The sequence below is a fragment of the Physeter macrocephalus genome, chromosome 4, assembly GCF_002837175.3.
Source record: "Physeter macrocephalus isolate SW-GA chromosome 4, ASM283717v5, whole genome shotgun sequence".
Classification (NCBI taxonomy): Eukaryota; Metazoa; Chordata; class Mammalia; order Artiodactyla; family Physeteridae; genus Physeter; species Physeter macrocephalus.
This window is the reverse complement of record NC_041217.1, coordinates 77,027,423-77,050,997: the sequence shown is the minus strand read 5'-3', so window position 1 is coordinate 77,050,997 and position 23,575 is coordinate 77,027,423. Positions and strand designations below refer to the sequence as shown.

Below are 23,575 nucleotides of genomic sequence, written 5' to 3'. Positions count from 1 at the left end.
CACGTGGGATCTTCCCAGACCGGGGCACGAACCTGCGTCCCCTGCATCGGCAGGCGAACTCTCAACCACTGCGCCACCAGGGAAGCCCCCTATTCTTTATATCTTATATTCTTCATAGTGATTATTTTCTATTGGCTGCATAATGGTCCATCAAGAGAATTGATCATAATTTACTTGAATGTTCTACAGATGAGGAATGGAGAGTTCCCCTCTTTTGTGATATTTAAATTAACCTCTATGTGAACATCTCTGGGCTTGTATAGCTTTCTTAGGATTTTGTATTGTATCCTTAGGATAGATTTTTCTAAGAAACAGTTCAGCCATTGGGGATGGTGGGCCCTCAAACTTTTTGTTTTATAAAAGAGTGCTATTTTCTCTGTATATCACAGCAACCTTTTAAAGAAAATTTTCTGGTCAAAAGTGTGTACAGCCATATCCTAAAATAGGCTATTGGGCTTTACAAAGATTTTCAGTTTAGACCCTGACCTGAGTTTATGAGGCTATATTATTGTTTGTTTTCCTCACTGGAGTGTGTGCCCCAGGAGAACTAGTTTTGTTTGTTTTGTTCACTGTTATATACCAGAGCTCAGAATAGTGCCTAGTAAATACAAGGTGCACCATCAATGCACATGGAGGGAGGAAGGAAAACATCATCTCTTAGGAGATCCTGGCCACCACATGGTTGGGCCTCTTTGCAGTCAAGTCTTGATACTTCTTACCTTATGTTTTTAGAGGATTCCTGACCTTGTGCATCATTTGCATTGTTTTCATTGATTTCTATTGTCTTTCCTGATGTTTTCCTTTGTATAAAAGGTTCAGTTACATAAATTTTGAGTACCATTGCTTGTTGACTATTGATGTAATTGAATACCATAAATTTCTTTGGGAGTCATATTGAGGCTTACCTGATTTCACTCTAGGAATGGGTGACTCTCCTAATGTGTGGAGGATTGTACATTATTTTTGTTTTTTGTAAAAGCAAGTCTTCTACAACAATTTGTGTTTGTGTTTTATTATTTTTGATGCGATTGTAAGTGTTCTCTACAAGGTTGTGGGAACTTTATCGTTGTTTCTCATGTGGAAATGTGGTCAAAACCGCCTTCCTTTTCTGTGTTCCAGACTATTGCTCTCTTCATTTACTTGGCGGGAAGATTAAATGATGAAGGACCATTTCTGATTCTTTGTCCCTTGTCTGTTTTGAGCAACTGGAAAGAAGAGATGGAGAGGTACAAGAGTAGATGTTGCTGAAATTTTATTTTTCACATTAAGGTTTTGTTTTCTAGGTGCTATGTGAAATATGATAAAACAACATATTGTCCTAAGCAGTGAGTTTATTTCTTTCAGAAAACTGACATGAGGCAGTGTAGATAGAGACTGAGGATCTGATGGGGGAGGGTCCAATGGATGTTATTGTTACCTTTTGTCAATTTGAAGGTCAGTACTCATTTTTAGTAAATTTTGCTGAACTAAGGAAGAAACCATCTTTTTCATAGTGATATAGTGACACTTCATAGGAAGTAACAAATGTGGAAAAATAGTTTTCTTTTTACAGTTAACACAAGGCCCTTTTAGATGTTTATCTGACACGTCTCCCTCTTCACACGGGGACTTACCCTTAGGTTTACCCATTACTGTAGGTAAGATTTCAGGGTCCCAGGACTCATTCTGACTGCAGGGCATCCTGGGGTCTGCACATCTGCAATCCTTCCATGAAAAGTAATTTTCCAGACGTGCACCCCTTTTCCACGGCTCTATGTTTGTGTTCATCTACCTCTTTTCTTGGATTCAGATTTGCTCCAGGTCTTTCCTGTGTAACATATTCAGGTGACAAGGAGGAGAGAGCCCACCTACAGCAAGACCTAAGGCAGGAGTCACGTTTTCATGTGCTGCTAACTACCTATGAGGTATCTGTTTGTTTTTCTACAGCCAGAACTCTTAACCTGGGACCTTAGAAGTTGTAGAATCTACTGGAATTATATTTAATTTTTTTTTGAGGGTTCATATTGTTCTGAGAAGAAGGTCTACTTTTATTAGATTCTCACAGAGAGGCTGTGAGCAAAGGAAGCGAAAGACCATTGTGCTCCAAGTTAGTTAGCTATCTCTCCCTCTCTGTCCTGGTGGATCAAGGGGGAAGGCTTCCCAGGTAGGTACTACTTGAGCTGCCTCTTGGCCGATGAGTAGAAGGAGGCAGTCAGGCAGGGGAAAGGGCTTTTGGGCTGAGGCATCATCTCTTGTTACTGGAGGGTGGGAAAGGAGGACACTTAGTTCCAGACACTTAGTTCCAGTCCCTGTTTAAGTCCTTGTTCTTCAAGCTAAGACTGTCCAGGTCACTGTAAGCAAGACCTTCCACTCATTCATGCCTCCCTTTGTTTGTCTGTAAGATGGTGCTACTTAGAAGTTATGCTCAGAATTTCTTAAGTAGTGAATGAATAAGACTTAGCTAAATCCTGTAGTTTAGGAGAGTTAATAAAAAGCTAGCTTATTAATATCAGAGTCATATCAATATCAGCCTTTGTAATGTGTCTTCCTTAATTTTTCAGATTTGCTTGAAAGATGCATTGTTTCTAAAGTCGTGAGTATGTTGCACTACTTCAGAAATTGTCTTAAATGTATTGTGAAAGTCATGTCTTTACTTCACATTTTAGCACTTTGTGTTTTTTCCTGATGTGTCATCCATGTCTTCTCTGGTGTGCGGCGTGGCAGGAGTCTTACAGTCTAACCCCCTACTCATTAAGTGTAAATCTGTGGGTCATTACTTAACCTCTGTGAACCTCAGCTTCTTCATCTGTAAAATGGGGATAATGAAATTTTTACCTTGGATGTTTGTTGTGAGGATTAAATAAGATAAGGTATACGTGGTGGGTGGTTAATAGATACTAGATTCTTTACATCACAACTTGCACAGACACCTTTCAGGACTGCAGTGTGGAGATTTTACTACAATACAGCAGGTGAATTATTTGAGCCTTTTCCTGGAAGTAGCCTAAAAGAGCAGTGAGTGCTATAAAATTAGCTTTTTAGAAAGGGATTTTTAAGTATACTTCTTTCCAGTGAATTGGCTTTCAGGCCTCTCCTCAGCTCGTGAAGTACGGGAAACGTAGATGTAACTCTTAGTACTACCTGGCAATAGGGATGAGGTGTTGCAGTATGTGGTGAAGACAACAGTCACCATGTAAATCAAACGAGAGCTAGTTTTAGGTGAATAAGAAGTTATGTTGACAGAGTTTCATTCTCCATAGCATGTGTAGTTATGACATGGTTAGGTGGGGTTTGCGTCTTTAATATTTGGAAACTTTTCAAAGTGCTTTATCAATATTTTGAATGTTATTTCCTATCCAGGTTCTTCTGAGTTGGATTTTTATTTTCATCTTATTTTCAAACACTAAAGGCTTAATCACAGATTTCATGACTTCCATCTAGTGTTTTGTTTCGCTTAAGTTTCATTTAAGTAAGCATATTACCTTACTTTTCTTAGGAAAAGGATATGCATTCCCTCTCACTAGTTTTTTATTATTAATATCCAACTTAATATTTATTGAAGATCTGTCCCCTGGAAAGACAATGTTCTGGGAGTTATCAGCAATACCAGGAAAGTAAACCATAGAGTGATGCTAAGAGGACATAAACTCCAGTAGAGGGGTAAGAAGGGTAGAGATATCCATAATACAAGGCAATATTATCGGAAGTCTCAAAAGACAAGAAGATTGGGAGATAGATGTTATTGGGTACTTTACATAAATTATCCTATTTAATCTTCGTGAAAACCCTAAGGTGGGCATTATCATCCGTTTTATAGATGAGAAAGGTAAGAGATTAGGTGATCCATCCTAGGGCACATTGCTAGTAAATGGCAAAACAGACATCCAAACCCACCACTCAGTGCTGGGGAGCTTCTTTATAAGAGACCTTTACAAAGTATCTAGGTGCACTGGAGTTTCACATTTTCAGCAGCAATACAGTCTTTCTGCCTTCAATCCATTCCAGGTGAATTTAAGAACCTAAATAATAAAGAGACATCTATAATGTTTACTTAGTATGAACTCTAAGAACACGGATTTATTCTTTTTTTTTTAATAGATCTTTATTGGAGTGTAGTTGTTTCACAATACTGTGTTTCTGTTGTACACCAAAGTGAATCAGCCATATGCATACACATGTCCCCATATCCCCTCCCTCTTGAGCCTCCCTCCCACCCTCTCTATCCCACCCCTCTAGGTGGTCACAAAGCACCCAGCTGATCTCCCTGTGCTATGCTGCTGCTTCCCACTAGCTAGCTATTTTACATTCGGTAGTGTATATTATGTTGATGCTACTCTCACTTCACCCCAGCTTCCCCCTCCCACCCAGTGTCCTCAAGTCCATTCTCTATGTCTGCCTCTTTATTCCTGCCCTGCAACTAGGTTCATGTATTTGGCAAGGTTATACTTTGTATTACTGTACTGCACACTGAGAACAGCAAGGGAGTGTAATGTAATCTTTGCCCTAAAGAGGCTTATCATAGAGAGCTGAGACTGTGCATGTAACAATATGAAAAATTGGAACAGTTTTTGACAGCAGACTTACAAAATCTTTCGATCAAGGGGACTAGAAGTTACTTTGTCCCACTTTCTGTTCAGTGCTGGAATTCCCTCTGCCTCATCCTCTCCAGGGAACATCCCTTGGCGTGTCCTTTGATGAGTGACTTGACCTCCTTCTTTCACTGAGCCCAGATCTGCCTCCCTGAAGTCTGTTTCATTGAATACACTTTTTATTGGATGCTTGCGGTGTGTAAAAACCTGAATATCTAGTTCTTAGTACCTTAATAATACCATAATAATCTTAATAGATTAATACCTAATTTATTTTGAATGGTAATTCAAACAGGAGCCAGGCACTGTACTGCAGCTGCTTTCACACCTTATCTCATGACCAGTGTCCAACATCAGTTGCACTCTTATTCTTTGTTATCCTTTAGTGCAGCCCCTGGTCCTGCTACCCAGCAGGAATGATCCCAATTCCTGCTGGATTTTTACCCATTTTTTGGATTTTCTTTGTGACCTCAGAGGAAGAAGGCTTCCTTCTCGTAAGGCCAACCTCTGCTCAAGATCTTCCTCTAATATTTGAGGGATTTTTATTTCCAAACCTACTGTCTTCCCAATATTCTGCTTTACTTGTATATACATTTAGTTTTTTAAGTATAAAAATAATGTAATGGCAGTACAGAATGTTTACAGATGAAATAAAAAGTTAAAAACCTTATAACTTCCACTTTATTATTTTTTGCATGGTTTTCACATTTGTGAAAAAGATATATAATACCTTTTTTAGTTATATAGGCCTTTATATTATAATCATATTTATCATTTAAAATGCTGTATTTCGTCACCCATTATTGGACCTATTATTATTATTTTCAATTTTTTGCTGTTTTAAATAATGGAGCTTGGAACATATTCATACATACATATTTTTCCATCTTTTGAATTTTTTTGGTGGGAGAAACAGCTTCCCAGGAGTATATGCAGAGGATGTGCTTTTATGACTACCACCTCTTGAGAGTTTGTGGTCGTAACTATTATGCTGCAGAAGTGCTCTGGCACAGTTACCAACAACTGCCACATTAACAGAGCCAATGATGTATCCTACTGTCTGTAACATTTGATTCTGTTCACCACGTCCCCATCTTAAAATCATACTTTTTTAGCTACTGTGACACCACTGTCTCTTGGCTTTTCTTCTGGGTCTGAATCTCAGTTCTGCCTCATACTAGCTTTATGACCTTGACCAAGTCATCTACCTTTCTGAGCTTTAGTCTCTGCGTTGGTAAAATGGGCACAGTAATGTCTGCTCACTTTATATTTTTGGTTTAAATAACATACCTCAAGCCCCAAGCTGAGTGTCTGGCACATAGTAGGTGGTCATAAGCGTTTTCTTTTTCTTTATGTCTCCGACTCCTTTCTTTCTGCCTTCAATGCATAGATCTTTCCCATAAATTTCCTTAATTTTACTACCTTATCCAGATTGTCTTATGTACATGATTAGCTCTCAGATAAGAAGGCAATTTGGGTGTGTTTCTAATAGAATGGACTTGGTATTAGTCTTCCCAGCAAGAGTCATGGTTTTGTAGTAAGACTTTTGGTTGTGAGATATATGTTTGAGTTACATAAAACTGAAAGCTTGGATTTTTCCCTCACAGCTTCCCTTGGAGCGTTCTTGTTGTGGATGAAGCTCACAGATTGAAAAACCAAAGCTCCTTGCTGCATAAGACACTTTCAGAGGTAAACTCCCAGGATACTCTTAGCTTTTATATAACTCCCTTTTAAAAAATATTAGTTTAGTCCTGTATAGAGCCAATTCAGTTGAAATATATTTTTTCAGTGAGATTTCTGCAGGGCTCAGTGAACATTTATGGTGACAGAAGTAGTACTTAATATGGCTTAACTTCTTCTTGTCTTTTACACAGGAGGTGATGTTTACTAAAATCTGGTTATCAAATGAGTAAGACTCTACCCCAGGAAAATACATTGTATTTTTGGAAATGTTTCAACTGTCTTTTTGATCTTCTTCAAAGAGGCAGTTTCTTTAAAAATAATCTTACTGTAGTTTTTCTGTCTTCAGTCACAAACATATTTTTGTGACATATTGTACCCCTCCCCCATTTACCTGTTTAAAAAATTTGACAGTTCACGGAGTTGTGAAGAGACTGATTTCACACCGTTGAATAGTTCCTCCAATCTCTCTTGTCTTTGTCATCCTTTTGAGTATGACACCCTTGATCTTATTCCATTCTCTTAATCTCTGGCATCATTCCGGCAAAGTAGATGAGAAATGTCATTGTAGCCCTAGATATGCCCTCTTTTCTGAGGAGCCAGTGGAACAGCTTGTGAGTATGAAGTGCCCTTCTCCTTGTTGACCTAGTAAAGTCTTGTTCATTCATGAGACCCCCCACGTGTGAATGTCTGGGGCCATCACTGAATTTTGGTCTCTGTCCTAAAATAGATCAATTAATAAATTTAGAGGTGTTTTGGAGAAGGTCTTAGATTTTAATTCTATATTTATTGGCTAAAAGTTGCAGTTTTTAGTGTTAATGCAGATATGGCCACTGTCTATTATTAGCACAATCTCAAAGATTACTGTCCCTTAATGGGGGCCCCTCTGCTCTGTAGTGTCCTTTACGTTCTTTTTAGGGACTCGTAACAGTATCTCTTTCCCAAGAGGTTGTCATATCCTGGCGCCTAACCTTATAAGAGACTGCTTCATAAACTACCGTGCCAATTTACTGATTTACAATGGGAGAAGAGAAGTGGGTATAGTAAAAGGACCCTGAGCTTGGAGTGGGGGAAGCTAAAGTCTGTTGCCGGCTCCAGAGCCTTTTCTTCTTACTCATAAGGAAACTAAGGCTCAGAGGGGCTAAGTGAGGAAATTGTTCTGCATCATCTAAGTATTCCTTTTTAGGTGAGGTTTGAATTGCAGACAACTAGTTGGTCAGAACAAAACACTCACTTTAATAATTTACATTTTTTTCTTTTCTGTTATGGTTTATTAGAGGATATTGAATAGAGTTCCCTGTTTTATGCAGTAGGAACTTGTTTATCGATTCTATATGTAATAGTTTGTATCTGCTAATCCCAAACTCCCACTCTATCCCTCCCCCACCACCCTTCCCCTTGGCAACCACAAGTCTGCTCTCTATATCTGAATACTCACATTTATTGATTGGTGGGGAGAAGGGTACTGCCTTTTCCTCCTTCCTACTGTTGTTTTGAGCTTGTTTGTAAAAGTTGGAAGCAACCTAAATGTGAATATAAGGAATTGGTTATACAATTTATGCTATATGCATACAGTACACTTACAAAGTAAGGCTGCCATGAAAAATTAGGCAGAAGAATATTTAATAATGTAGAAAATATTTGCAAAATATTTTATACAAAAATGTTTACAAAATATTGTACACAAACAGGTTGTCTCCAGACTTTATTTTTAGTATATAAATTTATTTATTTATTTGTATTTGGCTGCGTTGGTTCTTCGTTGCTGCGTGCAGGCTTTCTGTAGTTGCTGCGAAGGGGGGGGTTACTCTTTGTTGCATTGCATGGGCTTCTCATTGCAGTGGCTTCTCTTGTTGCGGAGCAGGGGCTCTAGGCGTGTGGGCTTCAGTAGTTGTGGCACGCGGGCTCAGTAGTTGTGCCTCGCAGGCTCTAGAGCACAGGCTCAGTAGTTGTGGCGCATGGGCTTAGTTGCTCCGAGGCATGTGGGATCTTCCTGGACCAGGGCTTGAACCCATGTCCCCTGCATTGGCAGGCAGATTCTTAACCACTGCGCCACCAGGGAAGCCCCATCTCTGGACTTCTTTTTTTTTTTTCCTGATTATAAGTTTTGATGCCAAAATGGACACTGCTTTGAATAAAAATGTTAACTCATGTGATAGTGTAAGTTGATTTTAGTGACTGACAACCTTGATTATCTTTGTTGACCTCATTATTTTGGTCACTTTAGTTCTTTGCTTGGTGAGCACATATTTTAAAAATGTGATTTGGTTATTGGAAACCTTTATTGTTGAACTACTATGAAAACACTGTCCTACAAGCAGAGCAGGCATGAATGGGCATTGATTAGACAATTTAAAAAGAAATGAAAAAAGGGAGAGTGCCCCCCCCAAAGAAAGATTTTGAAATCAGTTTTAATTGATTATGTCGTTTCATTTATCACCTTTTCTTATTTCAAAAGCATTGTCTCCTTTTTTTAATTTAATTTAATTTTTTTTATTTTTGGCCACACTGTGTGGCTTGTGGGATCTTAGTTCCCTGACCAGGGATTGAACCTGCACCCTCGGCAGTGAAAGCACAGAGTCCTAACCACTGGACCGCCGGGGAATTCCCCAAAGCATTATCTTCTTATGACCCCCCTCCCAAATCAAAATATAGAAACACAAGAAGAAAAGTAAAAGCTACCAAAAATCCTACTCCACCGCATATATATTATTTAAAAAATAAAAATATATTACTTTAAATATCAAAGTGCAGTGTATATGTGTATCTATATAGATACATACACTTATACATAATGTATTTTGACGTTTAACATATATACATAGGATATGGCTTTCTCTTTGTGCTGTGTTATTTAACTCAAGTCGTCTAAGTTCTTGTTAATGTTAGTTCAGGGGTTGTCCTTTGCTTTACCTAATACCTATTGTTATTGTTTTTCCTAACCTTTTACTTCATTAGTCTGTTATTCTTGGTGTTCTCATCTTTTGCTCAAAATTTAAAGAGTTTGTTTCCATTTTGGACTCTATATGGTCCAGAAATGTCCAGAAGTCTTGATGCCTTGCACTGGCTGCACCTGTAAAGTTTTACAAAAGGACATTCTTTTAAAAGAGATCTTCTTGCTTCTTGCTTGTAGTGGTGGGTCCTGCTGCTATTGCTTTGGGCTTCTCAAACTGCTTGGGTATATGCTGTGTGTTTGAATTCCCACATAGATTGAATAACAGTACCCATATTCAATACTCATGCAGTACTTTAGAGTTCAAAATGTGATTTTACTTACCTTATAATGGTATCTCCTTCACAGGATTATTTTTCTTTTTTTCTTTTTTTTTTTTTTTTTTTTTGTGGTACGCGGGCCTCTCACTGTTGTGGCCTCTCCCGTTGCGGAGCACAGGCTCCGGACGCGCAGGCTTAGCGGCCATGGCTCACGGACCCAGCCGCTCCGCGGCATGTGGGATCCTCCCAGACCGGGGCACGAACCCGTGTCCCCTGCATCGGCAGGCGGACTCCCAACCACTGCGCCACCAGGGAAGCCCTACCCTTTCTTATAGTTGAAACTGAAGAGGTATTATTTCCTACATCAAACAGTTATATACATTTTGAACCTGAGCCTTCTGATTTCATGTCCCTTTAGTCATTTCATTAAATCATGCCTCTCTTTGTAAAGGCTGTGATGGGTAACTCAGTCTTGCTTTCCAGGGTTATGGATTTTTCACTTTATTTATTTATATATTTGAGTTTTCAGTCGTCTTCAGTCTCCTGTTGACCGGAACTCCCATCCAGAACAGCCTTCGAGAGCTCTACTCTCTCCTCAGTTTTGTGGAGCCTGATCTCTTTTCCAAGGAGCAGGTGGAAGATTTCATTCAGCGTTACCAGGATATTGAGAAAGAGTCTGAGTCAGGTAAGTTCCCTTCTTACAAATCATGCCCAAGAGGTCTGGCCCAGAGACTTCCCTAGTGCATAAGGATTATAGATAGACGAGAAAGAGAATCGATAACCAAAGGACACCTTCCGGGGAGATACAGAGCCGCACAAAGATAAGGTGATGTCAGAGCCTTCCTGCTGTTCCAGCTCCTGCTATTCATGACTCTCTTACTCATTTGTTACATGATTCTATAGTCGTGCTTATTTGGGTCATTTTCAGAAGAAATAATATCTGCTGATTTGCAGACCTTTTTTTTCCAATATGTAATTTCTATAAGGACATTGTTAACTTCTCGTGCTACTCCCGGAGGCAGAAAAGTATGCAGGTACTATAGTCTGAAACTGTCATTCAGCGTTCCACAGCACTGGTGTTTCTTTTAACACCACACCAAAACCAAAAGTCTGGGATGGATGGTGGTGGAAGTACAGGGGAAAGCCTTCCTTGTTTGTACAGTCACCATTCATAGTCTTCTTCCTCTTGCACCTTTGCCCACCTGCCTCATAGAATTGTCTGTCTATCTCTGTGATGTTATCCCAGGATGATTATTCAAAGCAAGTGGTAGGCATGCCAACTAGTGGGTATGTATGTACTAGGTGAGTGTGAGTTGGAAAGGCTCCTCACAGCAGAGATCCCCACACCACAGGCTGAAATTTACCTGGGGAACCTGCTCTGATTGTTCTCATGTTTAGGGTTGCTAGATAAAATACGTGACACCCAGTCAAATATTACACAGGACATACTGATATTAAAAAAAATTATTTGTTTATCAAATTCAAATTTAACTGGGCACTTGTATTTTTATTTGCCATATCTGGCAATCCTACATGCAATGTAATTCCAATTTAGGCTAGTTTTCGAAGTTCACGACAGCTGGGGAAGGAACAAGGGAATTGAAGTCAAAGAACTAAGTTTGAGTGCTAGCAACATTAGAGCCAGCTATGTGACTTTGGATAAGGGGTTTAATTCCTCTGAACTTCACTTAACTTAGTTATACAAATAGAGACAATATTACCTATTGCCCTACATTTCTGAGCTGTTATGCTGATCAAACGCAAAAGTATCCTGGAAACAGACTAGCTCTATGCAAATGAGATTATTAATAAGAATCAGAAGGAGTTGGAAAGAACCCAGTGAAGGAAGAAATACTATGAAAAATTACCGTGCTGGCCTAGAACCCAGAATTGGCATGAAAATGAGAAACAAAAATAAACTGTTGTATGTTCTCTAGTAATTCATTGCCTTGGTCTTGCTTTTGTCCCACACTACTTGTGTGTGTGTGTTTTTCCCTCATACAGCAAGTGAACTCTACAAACTCTTGCAGCCATTTCTGCTGAGGCGAGTGAAAGCTGAGGTAGCCACAGAGCTTCCCAAGAAGACGGAAGTAGTGATATACCATGGCATGTCAGCACTGCAGAAAAAATACTACAAGGCCATTTTGATGAAAGACCTAGGTAATCAGAGGGCACTTGTCCATTTAGAAACTAAATGAGGATGTGATTTGCATGCAAGGAAATATTTTATAATCACACTCACTTTGTATAGCAAGAATATGGGATGGAATTTTGTATTCTGAATAATATTCAGGTCAGCTGCAGAGTATCTTTAATATAACTCAGACTTTATTGGTTGTTGCATTTGTGAAATTTCCTCCCCATCCCCCTGCTCCTGGTTTTCCTTATTGCCTTTAGTTAAGCAAACTCTTCTAGGTGTCCCAGTCATGCCTTTCATTTTCCTATCCTGACACATATTTAACACATTGCAAAATGTTTTGGTTAGATCATATTGGGTTGGTCAAAAAGTTCGTTTGGGTTTTTCTGTAAGACGTTACCCAAATGAACTTTTTGGCCGACCCAATACTATCTGGAAGGAATCGGGACTGGGAAGGAGAGATAGGAATAGACAGAACTCTCAATTTGCACATTTTTGTCCCTTGGCTCCAGAATAGCAGTGAAGAAGGAAATTTAGAATTCTGCAAAAGAGTAACAAAGTACCCCCTGAGTTTGTTTTATAGTTAGGCTTCTTTCTTGAAACAAGGTGATGGTTAAGAAAACGTTATATCGATGTGCTATTAATTCTTAATGCGATTCAGTGAAATTTGGGAAGTTAATGTAGGTTTGAAAGATATATTATTGAAATGAGTAAGGTTATATATGGAAACTTACAGGGTTTTTTCTGTTGCTGTCCAGTAGTCCATCTCTCTCTCTCTTTTTTAAATTTCAGACGCGTTTGAAAATGAGATGGCAAAGAAAGTTAAACTTCAGAATGTCTTGTCCCAGCTTCGAAAGTGTGTGGATCACCCATATTTATTTGATGGTGAGGCAGTGCGCTTTTTTCTCACATTACTTTTTGTTGTCATTTCTGTGGTCAACTTCACAGCAAAATTCTTCAAAAGATTTGCCTATACTTACTGTCTATTTTCCCCCATTTTCTCCTGTTAATTTTTTATGTTGATGTTATCTAATGTATTGTTCATATTCAGATTTCTTCAGTTGTCTCCTGAACATCCCTTATGACTTTGTTTTTCTTTTTTCTTTTCTTTTTTTAAAGTAATTTTATTTTTATTTTAGACACAATGGGAAAACAGAATTTTAATCAGAGGAGTGACACTATCTGATTTACATTTTTTGATTGTTTTGAGCTACGGACACTTAAAAAAGAAACAACAGCAAAAACGAAACAAACAATCCAACCCCCAAAACATCAGGTGCAGAAAGGATAACATATCCATCCCCCCATCCCCTCCCACCATGAAGACCTCCTCCCTTTGCTGGGAGGAGAGTGACATGGTTATACTCAAGGGCAGAAATTGGAGAATGAGAGAATTCTGTACAAATAGGCCTTGTTAAACACAATTCTCATTCTCCTTAGCCTTTCCCACGTAGTGTGGTTCCTTTTTCACAATTGCCTCTCTTTGTTCAGCACAATAGAAAAGCATTTAAATTTTGCCACTTTTCTGGGTCTTTCTTCATTTCCTTAGGAGAGCTCCCTGTGTCATGTAAAAACTTATGGGAAATAATGTGTATGCTTCTCTCCTGTGAATCTGTCTCGTGTCTGTCTTTTTTTAAAATTCAAGATCTAGTCATAGATCCTGCATTGCATTTGTCATTTTTTTACATTTAATTCACTTATATTGGTAGCCTTTGGGACAATTCCAGGCCTTTTGTGGCTGTGAGGGCTCTCTTTACTCTCCTATAATCTAGAAATGTTCCTCAGCTTTTTTTTTTTTTTTTTTTGGTCTTTCATGAAATTGACAGTTTTGAAGAATCAGGGCAGGTTGTTTTATGGGATGTCTCATAATCTGAATTTATCTGATCATTTCTTTTTTTTTTTAACATCTTTATTGGAGTATAATTGCTTTACAATGTTGTGTTAGTTTCTGCTCTATAACAAAGTGAATCATTATCTCATCATTTCTTTATGGTTGGATGTCCCTTGGTCTTGAACCCACTTGTTGAGCCTTTTATCACTACCATTCCTAGTTCACCAGTGGTCTCCGAGTGGCTCAACCAATAGTTGTCAGTTCACATTTTAATTAACCTCTCAAAACCTTGACGTAGTTGATTGCGTCTTGAGACACCTTTATCCTTTGGCTTCTGGGACAATACTTTCTCTCGCTTTTCCACCTGCCTTATGTCTGCTCCTTCTCAGCTTTCTTTGCTGCTTCCCTTTCATCTTATGGATGTCTGTAAATTTCCCTCTTAAGTGCTACTTTAGTTGCATTCTATACATTTTGATATGTAGTGTTTTCATTTTCATTCAAAAATTTTTTTTTTAATTCACTCTGATTGGTAGCCTTTGGGACCATTCCAGACTTTTTGTGGCTGTGAGGGCTCTGTTATTAATAGGATCAGTGTGGAGGGTTTGCCAAGTCATCTTAAGGAAGTCCTTGTCAAGTAGCAGTATGAATTGTTTTAAAATGTCACAGAATCTTAATTAGGTGCATATCAGAGCTTTTTTTTTTTTTTTAAGAGATGGGGCATTGGGAACATGTAGATTTTGAAGGAAGCCCTCCAGGTTATTCTACTCTCCCCACCTTGAGAATGACTCATTTATACATCTAAGCCCATTTCTTGATGTGTTTTCTAGAGAGCCTGAAGATTTCAATTTTGGGTCTCTTTGGTCTTTAGCATCTCCCTGGTGCCTCAGCTTCCTAAAGAGTGGGTTTCTTCCTTGGGTAAATATTTCTTAGGCATATTGGGTGTGCCAGGCTCTGTGATTGATGTTAGGCAGTGCTGAGATCATCATGTAAAAAATAATTATGAAACGCCTCAAAGAGATATGAGACTTGGGCCCTTTATCAGTTAGAAGGAGCTTGGTCTCTGTAGCCTTGGCTATCGGCTTTTCTGTTCAGTCTGCCCTGACTGGGGACACATTTACGGGGAGTGGGTTCTTTCTTTTCCAGGTGTGGAACCAGAGCCTTTTGAAATTGGAGGTCACCTGATCGAGGCCAGTGGGAAACTTCACCTGCTGGATAAGCTGCTGGCATTCCTGTATTCCAAGTAGGTGGTAGGTTCATATTTTCTGCTCTGAGCTGGTGACTGTTAAAACCAGAATAAGGAGCAACTCACTGGTTTCTTGAGACTAATCCCAGTTCTCCTTTTTTCAAGACCCTGATTCAGGTTCCATCTTCTCTGCAACTACAGCCCCCCCGCCCCATTCCATTCCATCCCACACTGTCCCCTCCATAATCATCCTTTCCTTTCCTGATTTCATACAGCACTTAGGATCCTAATCCAGTGCTTGGCAATGTGCTGCCTTACTCTGCTGTCTGGTTAATTGCTGTATATTAACCATCTCACTCCAGCTATATTGTTTAGTTCCACAAGGACAGAGATAACATCAAGCATTTCTTGTTTCATTTCCTGCTGGTACCTTGCATTGAATTGGCACATAATAAATGCTTAGTAAATATTTACTTTTGTTAACTTGTGGGGCTTGGTTTGAACCCAGGGAGAACTTGGAGACTCTTTTCCTGAGACATGAATCGGACATCGGATGACCGAGTCACTTCTGGAGCCTCTAAAGGTTCTGCTAAGTGTTCAGTGGCCTGGTGTCCAGCCTGTATCTGATCTTCCTGATCTCCAGAGGGACAGAGGAGTCTAGAAAAATCCTAGTTTCCCAAGGATTTCAGAGTTATCCCTTAGGGACAACTGACCCAATAGGCCTGAACCAACCTAAAACCTCAGATTTGGCAAAACTGTCCAGCATTAGGAATGTGCAAGTCAAATAACTGCATGTATTACTATATTTTATTGGCTATGATGTGTCTACTCTAAGTGTCTTAGTGTTGGAGAAGGACCTATAAATATCTTCTCTCCAACCTTTGCCTTTCACAGGTGATGAAACAGGCCCAGAGAAGTTGTGTGGCTTGTCTGAGGCCACCACAGCTAGCAAATGACAGAGATGGGATTAGAACTGAGGTCCTCGATTTTAAGTTCAGTGCATTTTCTACCAGTCTGAGGCTAGAGTCTTGAAGGAGTTGTTCATAATTGTTCATCTACACCCATTGCAAAATCAGATTAAATTAGTTTTCTTAATGAGAATGTTTTGACAGTGCTGTGCTTGTTTACACAAACTTTTTTTTCTCTTTTATTTTTCATTAGTTATTTACTTTATACATAGTATCAATAGTGTATATATGTCAATCCCAATCTTCCAATTCACTCCACCCCTCCCTTTCCCCCCTTGGTGTCCATATGTTTGTTCTCTACGCCTGTGTCTCTATTTCTGCTTTGCCAATAAGATCATCTATACCATTTTTCTAGATTCCACATATATGTGTTAATATGCGATACTTGTTTTTCTCTTTTTGACTTACTTCACTCTCTGTGACGGTCAAATAATGGCTGATAGCATGGGGCTCTAAGCTTGACTTTGTTTTTTGTTTGTTTTGGTCGCACTGCGCAGCTTGTGGGATCTTAGTTCCTCAACCAGGGATTGAACCCTGGCCCCCAGCAGTGAAAGCACAGAGTACTAACCACTGGATCACCAGGGAATTCCCTTGAATTTGTTCTTGACTTAATCCATTTTACCTCCTCCTTTCCTCTCTCCTCTCCCTACATAAATTTTCTCATGTATCACATGGGATATGAGATGCCACCTGCCCCTTGCTTCTCTAAAGTGATGTTTCTCAGAATTTTTAACCAATAATGCTATACATTGAAAGGATAGAAACTTTCACCCCCAAGTAGAGAATAGCTATAGATTGCCAACCACAAGCTCTAATTTTGTTTTGTTTTTTGTACATTTGAATTTTGCATTTTTCTCTTCACAAATCTTTTTTATTTTGCTGTTAAAAGTGTATATTTCTCTCCATTTAGTATTTGACAGCCTAGAAAGAGGTGTTTTGGCTATCCAGTCTTCCTACACCCTCTGGTGCATTGACACATGCTCCTGGGAATATCCCCACTCTAGTTTGAGAACTGCTCTAAGGATACAGCTACATGTGCAGTTATATCCTTACATAAAGCATTTTGCATTACTGAAGAAGTCTCTGTAAATGATTATGGCATTTATATTTCTGCTTCAGTATTTCATTTCTTTATAAACTTGCATTCTTTGGTAAGTGTCACCTGAGCGAAACCCACCTTAAATACTATCAGAGTTGGCAGTTTTCCTTTTCTTTTTCTTGACAGGGGCCATCGAGTTTTACTTTTCTCCCAAATGACCCAGATGTTGGATATTCTCCAAGACTACATGGATTATAGAGGTGACATCCCTTGACCACTACATTGCTCAAGACTTTTAGACTTTTAACAGTCCAGATAGGCCCCTGAAGAGTTACCTGGGGTGTGGGGCTGTTACAGAGGAAAGCAGTGTAAGAACATTATTCAGCACCAAAGGAAGATTGCTTACAGTAGGGGCATGCCTGTATATGAGAAGGGACAAATTAGCATTTGGTTTTGAACTGACAGTGTTTAATTCCACAGAGAATCCTTGGAAATGGTTAATGTTTCTCTGTTTTCTCCCTCTGTGTGAAGGCTACAGCTATGAGCGTGTGGATGGCTCCGTGAGAGGAGAAGAGAGACACCTGGCCATCAAGAACTTTGGACAGCAGCCCATCTTTATTTTTCTCCTGAGTACCAGGGCAGGTAGGCTGCATAGACACTGACCAAAGCAGACAAATAAGGGGTGACACGGTACATTTACATCCTAACCATTAGTATGTTTTTCCTTAATTCTCTGAAAGGTGAGGTTATTACTGAGGAGTGTAAAAAAGGGGGAATTGAGGCAGATGACATAAGTTTATCAAAGTGCTGGACTTCTAGCATGGTGTTCTTTTCTATCCAACCGATCTAAGCTTTCATCTCATCAAAGAAGTAAGGCTAAAGCCTGGGGTCATTGGAAAGTAATTCTAATCTGCTTTGCCTATTGACCTGGGATCATCCTGAAAGATTTCTATGATTTTCTGCAAAATTTTAGTCACATTTGATAGAGACAGCTTACCTTCCCATCCATGAAATGAGATAGCAACCTGTCTACTAGTTGTCCTTCCTACATAGTGTTGTAAAAGCTTAATAAAAATCTAGTATTAAAAAATGTGATAATGAAATTACCAGCTTGTTAGAATTATTTATAACATTGCCTATATAAACTTGTTAAAAATATTATATATGACATTTATAGTGTTTTACCAGTTACAGAATGTTTTCATTTCTTTAAATAATATGACATCAGCTCTTGGAGATGAAATTATTCTCATGTCATGGAACAAGCAGACCTTAAGTTAGTTTTAAACTCATAGAATCTTAAGTTTCATTATTTTATTTTTTGTAGACCTAAATCTTGATGGAATAGATGCAGGATCTCTGAAGGGATATGTGTCCTCTATTAATAAAGAGAAATCAATATCTTTATGAGAAGAGAGTTCAGGCTTACTTAGTTAGCATTTATTAAGCGCCTAGTACTATAAGGTATAAAAAAGAAGTGTTAGATATACTCCTTGACTGCAAGGAGATTGTTCCGCCTGTGTATGTCTCACCTCTGTATTGTGAAGATCTGGTCAGATTCATTTGACCCCACTCGCTTCCAAGATCATTGACTGCACCCTGGATCTCAGCCATTTGTTCCTGTCATTAGTTGTCTCAGGGGTAGACTTAGGAGAGACCGAAAGGATCAGGGCAAACATCATCACTGTTGGGAAAACAGCCCTATTTATGCTTTACTGATTTCATCATCTTCATATTCAGAGAGCAGCATTGTTTGAAACGTCTAAAATTAGGAAGAAAGATCTCTGCTTTTCAACTAATCTCCTTGGAGTACTCAGAATTAGTTGAAACACAGTGATCTCTTAGAAGCCAAAGCAGTTCTGGACATGAGTCTTTTCCAAACACTGTCCTGTTTGCTCTTGCTTTTTAGCTGTAGATTTGCATCATTATCATTTATTCAGCAGTTTCCCTCCAACTTTCAAATATTTCTGATTGAGTCATATCGCCACCAGGTGGCAGTGATAGCTCATGAATATGTCCCAAAGAAGTCTGGCTACAACTTATTTATAAAATATCACCCCTTCATGAAGAAGAGTTGAACTTAGACAACATTAACTCAAGAAGAATAAGAAAATTTTTAGGGAGCACACTTTAATGAAAGAAGTGCCTGGGAGGTATTATGGAATAGTGGGTAAAAAGCATAGGCTCTGGAGCCAGACCATGTGGCACTGAATCTGGTACTTTCTCTTTCCAGCTGTGCAACTTCCAATAAATCCCTTAACCTCTCTGTGCTTCCATTTCAACATCTATAAAATGAACATAATAACAGTAACTGCTCATAGGATTGTTGCGAGGATTAAAGGAGTTAATATATGTAAAGTGCTTATTAAAACAGTGCCTGGCAAGGAGTAAAGCACAGCACCAGGGTAGCCATCATTATTACTAAGTATAATTTAGCATCTCTCAGTAATCAGTCTTTATTATCTCTTTATTCCAACTTTAATTTTATATGAAGGCTTTAATTAGAATATTCCTGCCTGGCTTGTCTTGAGATCCAGCTTAGAGACAGTAGCCTGTCTCAAAAGTTAGTCCTTAATTTTGGTTCTTGGAACAAGCCGTTTCAGGCTGGCTTGTTTCAGCAACGAGCTGTAATGACCCTGCAAAGAGGGAGTCAGTTTTGTACTTGTTTCCACATTAATCAAAGAGAAGGCTATAATTTGCCTTCATGATTCTCTTAATTAATTCCTGTAGTCCAAGGAGCCTCCCCAGCCCTTTTCTTACAGTGCAGAAGAAAGACCAGAAAGTTGTCCCAGGGAGTGTTCTTGTCCTTCGGTTGGTTTTGTTACCTTGTCTTTGATTAATGTGGAAACACATACAGAAGAGACTTAACTGAAGTTTTCTCCTGTCAGAGGGAGGTAGCTTCCCCGCTCCTCTTGGGAGTGTAATAAATGGCATCCCCTCTTCTCATTAACTTGTATCAGGGGTCTTACTGCTTAGTTGTACCTTGCAGTGGATGTTAAGAGCTCTTCTCTTAATGTTGCCCACAGCAGACCTCACTCATATTTAAAACTGGTTCTGAAAGAGCATGTGGCTTTTTCTATAGACGATTCTAAGCAAATTGCAATGAAGATTTTTAAACAGAAGAGATTTAAGATGGCTTCAGGGCATGAACTTAAGTACCCACTTTTGCTCCTTACCCCTGTTGCCCTCATTCTGTTACTTTCAGTCGTTAAACTTTCCCAAGTCAGGTGATAGGAGCCCAGGTAGGACTTTTAACCACTACAAGGCTCTGTCTGGAGTTGGGGATGGGGATGTCAGTTTGAAGGATGAGGCCAGTTGTTTTGGCTGCTCTCAATTTATCAATCTGGCCACTGTGGCCTTGCGTCTTTATTTTCTGGTCCCTAGCCCATGTGCTGCTGATAACATTCTTTTTTGCATTGTTTTCAGGTGGAGTTGGCATGAACTTAACGGCAGCAGATACCGTTATTTTTGTTGACAGTGATTTCAATCCTCAGAATGACTTGCAAGCAGCTGCCAGGGCTCACCGAATTGGCCAGAACAAGTGAGAGATTTAAGCATAGCACCGTTCCACTTCCTTGGCTCCTGAGCAGTTCTGGGTTGGGGAGGAAGGTGAAGAGTGTGGGCCGGTGACAGTCCTAGACTGGAGGGCGAGAGACCGCTAGGTTTTAGCCCAGTTCTGTTGCTCACTCAAGAGTAGTACTGGGATGGGCATGTTATTATTTCATGCTTGCTTTGTTAAAAAGAGCAAAGTCAAATTGTGAAAGGACTAGAAGGAAGCTTTAGAAGTTATTTATCTCATCCTTCCTGAGTTAAGGTCTAATTCAGTTAAAAAATGAAGTTACGGCTTTATGGAGCTAAGCTAAAAAGATAAGTCTTACCCTTTGGCCTGAGGATGATTTAAATCTCCCAGAAGTTTTCTTCCACCACAGATAAGGAACCCCAGTTATGGCCATCTCATCATCCCTGCCTTGACTTTTTTGGAAAGGTTCAGTGAGAATTAGAGGCCAGATCTGTCTAAAAAATGCTCAGGTTCACATACAACCACTTCTCTTTCGTTGTACCCTGGACATGGCATTTTGGGTTTGTTTTCTTTTAGGTGTATTGACCTTGCATGCTTGTGCCCTTCTTTGCAGACCCTTCTATGTTAACGCATTGCTTTCCTTTGACTTCTGTACAGGTCTGTTAAAGTCATTCGGCTGATTGGCCGAGACACTGTGGAAGAAATAGTCTGTAGGAAAGCAGCCTCCAAGCTGCAGCTCACCAACATGATCATAGAAGGGGGCCATTTTACTCTGGGAGCCCAGAAACCTGCTGCGGATGCTGACCTCCAGGTAAAACATATTCTTCACTTTAGAATATGTCCTGGTTTTAGTCAGTGCTCCTGTGGATGAGAAAGTAAATGAATTAACTACCCACTCTCCCAACCACACATTTGTTCTCTGGCCAGATTCCTACCGGCCATCGTATCTACTGCATGCAAGCTGCTGTGGGAGCTAAAATGAATCTGATATATAAAGGCAGAAAAATACAGAATGAGGATGGGCTTTGGATCCCTCTGCTTGGATTCAGATCCAAGCCTTGCCACTTATTGGCTGAGTGGCTTTGATCAGATCTCTTAACCTTTGTTTTTCTAAAAGTGAGGATACCACAAGTTACCTCAGGGGGCCTTAAAAGAATTAGATAAAATAAACAACTCAGCATAATAAATAATGATTAATCTCATACCTCCATCTTAACCCCAGACCCTTTGATCAGTGCTCTACATCACCTTCATACTCAGAGGAAGGTGGACAAGATCAGGAATTCAAAATTATGCCATAGGAAAAATAGACGAAAGAACTAGAGTTAATTGCTTGAAGAAGGGGATGCAGGATAGGAAGCAAGTGCTGGCTTGGAAGACTTTAGAGAAAGCTGTCTTCTGGAAGAGGGCTTAGAGATATTCTGTGGCAGCCCTTGGGTTAAAATTAGAACCCATATTACGATATATCCCAGGTTCTCCCATTTTGACCCAGGGGTGAGGGGCTGGAAGTGGAGAGACCAACTCCTAGGATACTGGAAAGATCCAGGCGTGAAGTGAGTGATAGACCTCTGACGGGGCAGTAGCAGTGGGAGGGTCTGGAGTGAGCAACATTACAAACGAAGAAATGACAGGAGTCGGCTGCTGAGAGGTGGGAAGCTAGGGAGATGGAAAATTCAAAGATGTCTGTAAGGTCTTAAGCCTGGATGATGAGGAGGATAGAAATCAGGAAGATAGAGGTAGGCAGAGTTTTAGGAAGGGAAGATAATTTATGCTTTAGTCAACAGAGTTTGCAGTAAAAAATAAATATAAACAAAACTATTATTAGAGGAAAACTCAGAGACAAAAATTTCATTTGCAAAAGTTTGTAAGAAAGTAGGCTTTAAAGGGACTAGTTTATCAAACAGAAAATATCAATACAACAAGTATTTAAAGGAAAATAAAGTTAAACACTATTATAAGCAGAATTACCTAGTTTACAGTTAGTCTGGTTAAAAAAACATTTTCTCACATGGCTATCATATCCACAAAGACCAGTGCGTATCTTTACACATCAGCTTTGCAAAAGACAGGGCTCACATTGGTTTTGTTAGTGAGTCGGTAACTTACATGAAAGGCTCAAGTTTTTTCTATTTTAGGTCTAGAATTAGAAAGTATCCCTGGGTTTTATGCATTTACTTGTTTGATTTTTTGTTTATCTCAAGGCGCAAAGTGTGTTTTTTTCTTTCTCTGTTCTTCCTTTGGTTCCCAATTGATGTGTGCACACTTATCCATGCTGGTGGCAGGGCCGGCTGTACGTATTTTTTTCACATTATCCAAAAGGCAATTACAAATGTAAGATGAAAGCTTGAGAGAGAGGTAGGGACAGACTGCAGAGACACTTAAATATAGTTCTCCATGCACGAGTTCTCGCACAGAACCTTGAGAGTGACAAGTTCAGCGTTGGGTCTGGTGGTGGGAATAGATGGCAGAGCCTTGGAGTCCCCACATTCTGGGTGTGGGAGGAGGAGGGGTTGTCAGAGAAGTTGGAACTCTCTCCCAGTGCAGGAGGGGCTCAGGGGATTCAGTCGGGGTGTCCCTGTGGTGCGGGCTGCTGGGCATGTCCATGTGATTGAGTAGACATGCCTCTGTGCTGTGGGCCAAATACTAGTGGGAACATAGACCCCTGGCTGTTTGAGAGGGGCTCTGTCGGAATCTTGCCCAGCTCGTGATTATCGGAAGGTTACGTTCTGGCTCTAATGTCTGATTTCTCTCTTCCCTACCAAGACTCTGCAAGTTATCTCTTTGGTTGCCAAAAGCAAAGGTAACAACCCAATGCCCTTGTCTCAGAAGAAAGCAGGGTTTGTTTGTAAAATAAAAAGAATCCAATAGTAAAAGATGTAACTGTTGTTTAGTAAATTTAAGAAGTATAGGATCCTGAAGTCCTCAAGGAAGGAAGAACGTTTGTTATCCTGTGGGAGGAACATAACAGAAACAGAAAGAGGTAGATGCGGATATAGTGAACTTTTATTGAACGCTTACTGTGTGCTAAGTATCATATGAAGTGCTTCTTTCCGTGAATAAGAATAACAAGAGAATGAGGTAGGCACTCTCTTTATTCCTATTTTAAATAATTTGCCCTAGGACATTCATTTATTAGGACGCCAATCCAAGTACTCTCTAACTTCCAAGCACGTGCCCTTGCTGTTAATTACTGTAATATATTGCTTCTCTGAAAACACATGTAGTCCCTTGGTGACTGAGACACATCACAAGTGAAAGCATAAATATAAGGTAGACTGAAGGGAGTGTCCCAGGACAGACCAGTCTTTTTCATAAATAGTTGGCTTTCTTCTATTTTTGGTGCCAGTCGCCTTGTTATATATATCCAGGTAAAGATCAGTGTATCCAGGTTTGTTTGATGCTTACATGAGCTGTCTAAATTTTTTTCAAGCTGATA

General features: G+C 39.6%; 1 protein-coding gene across 2 annotated transcripts in view; it reads left to right on the top strand.

Moving 5' to 3' along the window:
- The window catches only part of CHD1L (chromodomain helicase DNA binding protein 1 like), a 58,988-nt gene that overhangs the window by 17,420 nt on the left and 17,993 nt on the right, over nucleotides 1-23,575 (top strand). For both annotated transcript variants that reach the window (XM_007119457.3, XM_007119458.4), the window contains 12 exons: nucleotides 1,120-1,226; nucleotides 1,790-1,904; nucleotides 2,541-2,572; nucleotides 6,176-6,257; nucleotides 9,984-10,146; nucleotides 11,466-11,621; nucleotides 12,391-12,483; nucleotides 14,573-14,669; nucleotides 16,806-16,879; nucleotides 17,151-17,261; nucleotides 20,046-20,160; nucleotides 20,797-20,950. In XM_007119457.3, coding sequence (XP_007119519.1) covers nucleotides 1,120-1,226; nucleotides 1,790-1,904; nucleotides 2,541-2,572; nucleotides 6,176-6,257; nucleotides 9,984-10,146; nucleotides 11,466-11,621; nucleotides 12,391-12,483; nucleotides 14,573-14,669; nucleotides 16,806-16,879; nucleotides 17,151-17,261; nucleotides 20,046-20,160; nucleotides 20,797-20,950 — 1,299 coding nt within the window. The remainder of the gene's footprint in view (nucleotides 1-1,119; nucleotides 1,227-1,789; nucleotides 1,905-2,540; nucleotides 2,573-6,175; nucleotides 6,258-9,983; nucleotides 10,147-11,465; nucleotides 11,622-12,390; nucleotides 12,484-14,572; nucleotides 14,670-16,805; nucleotides 16,880-17,150; nucleotides 17,262-20,045; nucleotides 20,161-20,796; nucleotides 20,951-23,575) is intronic.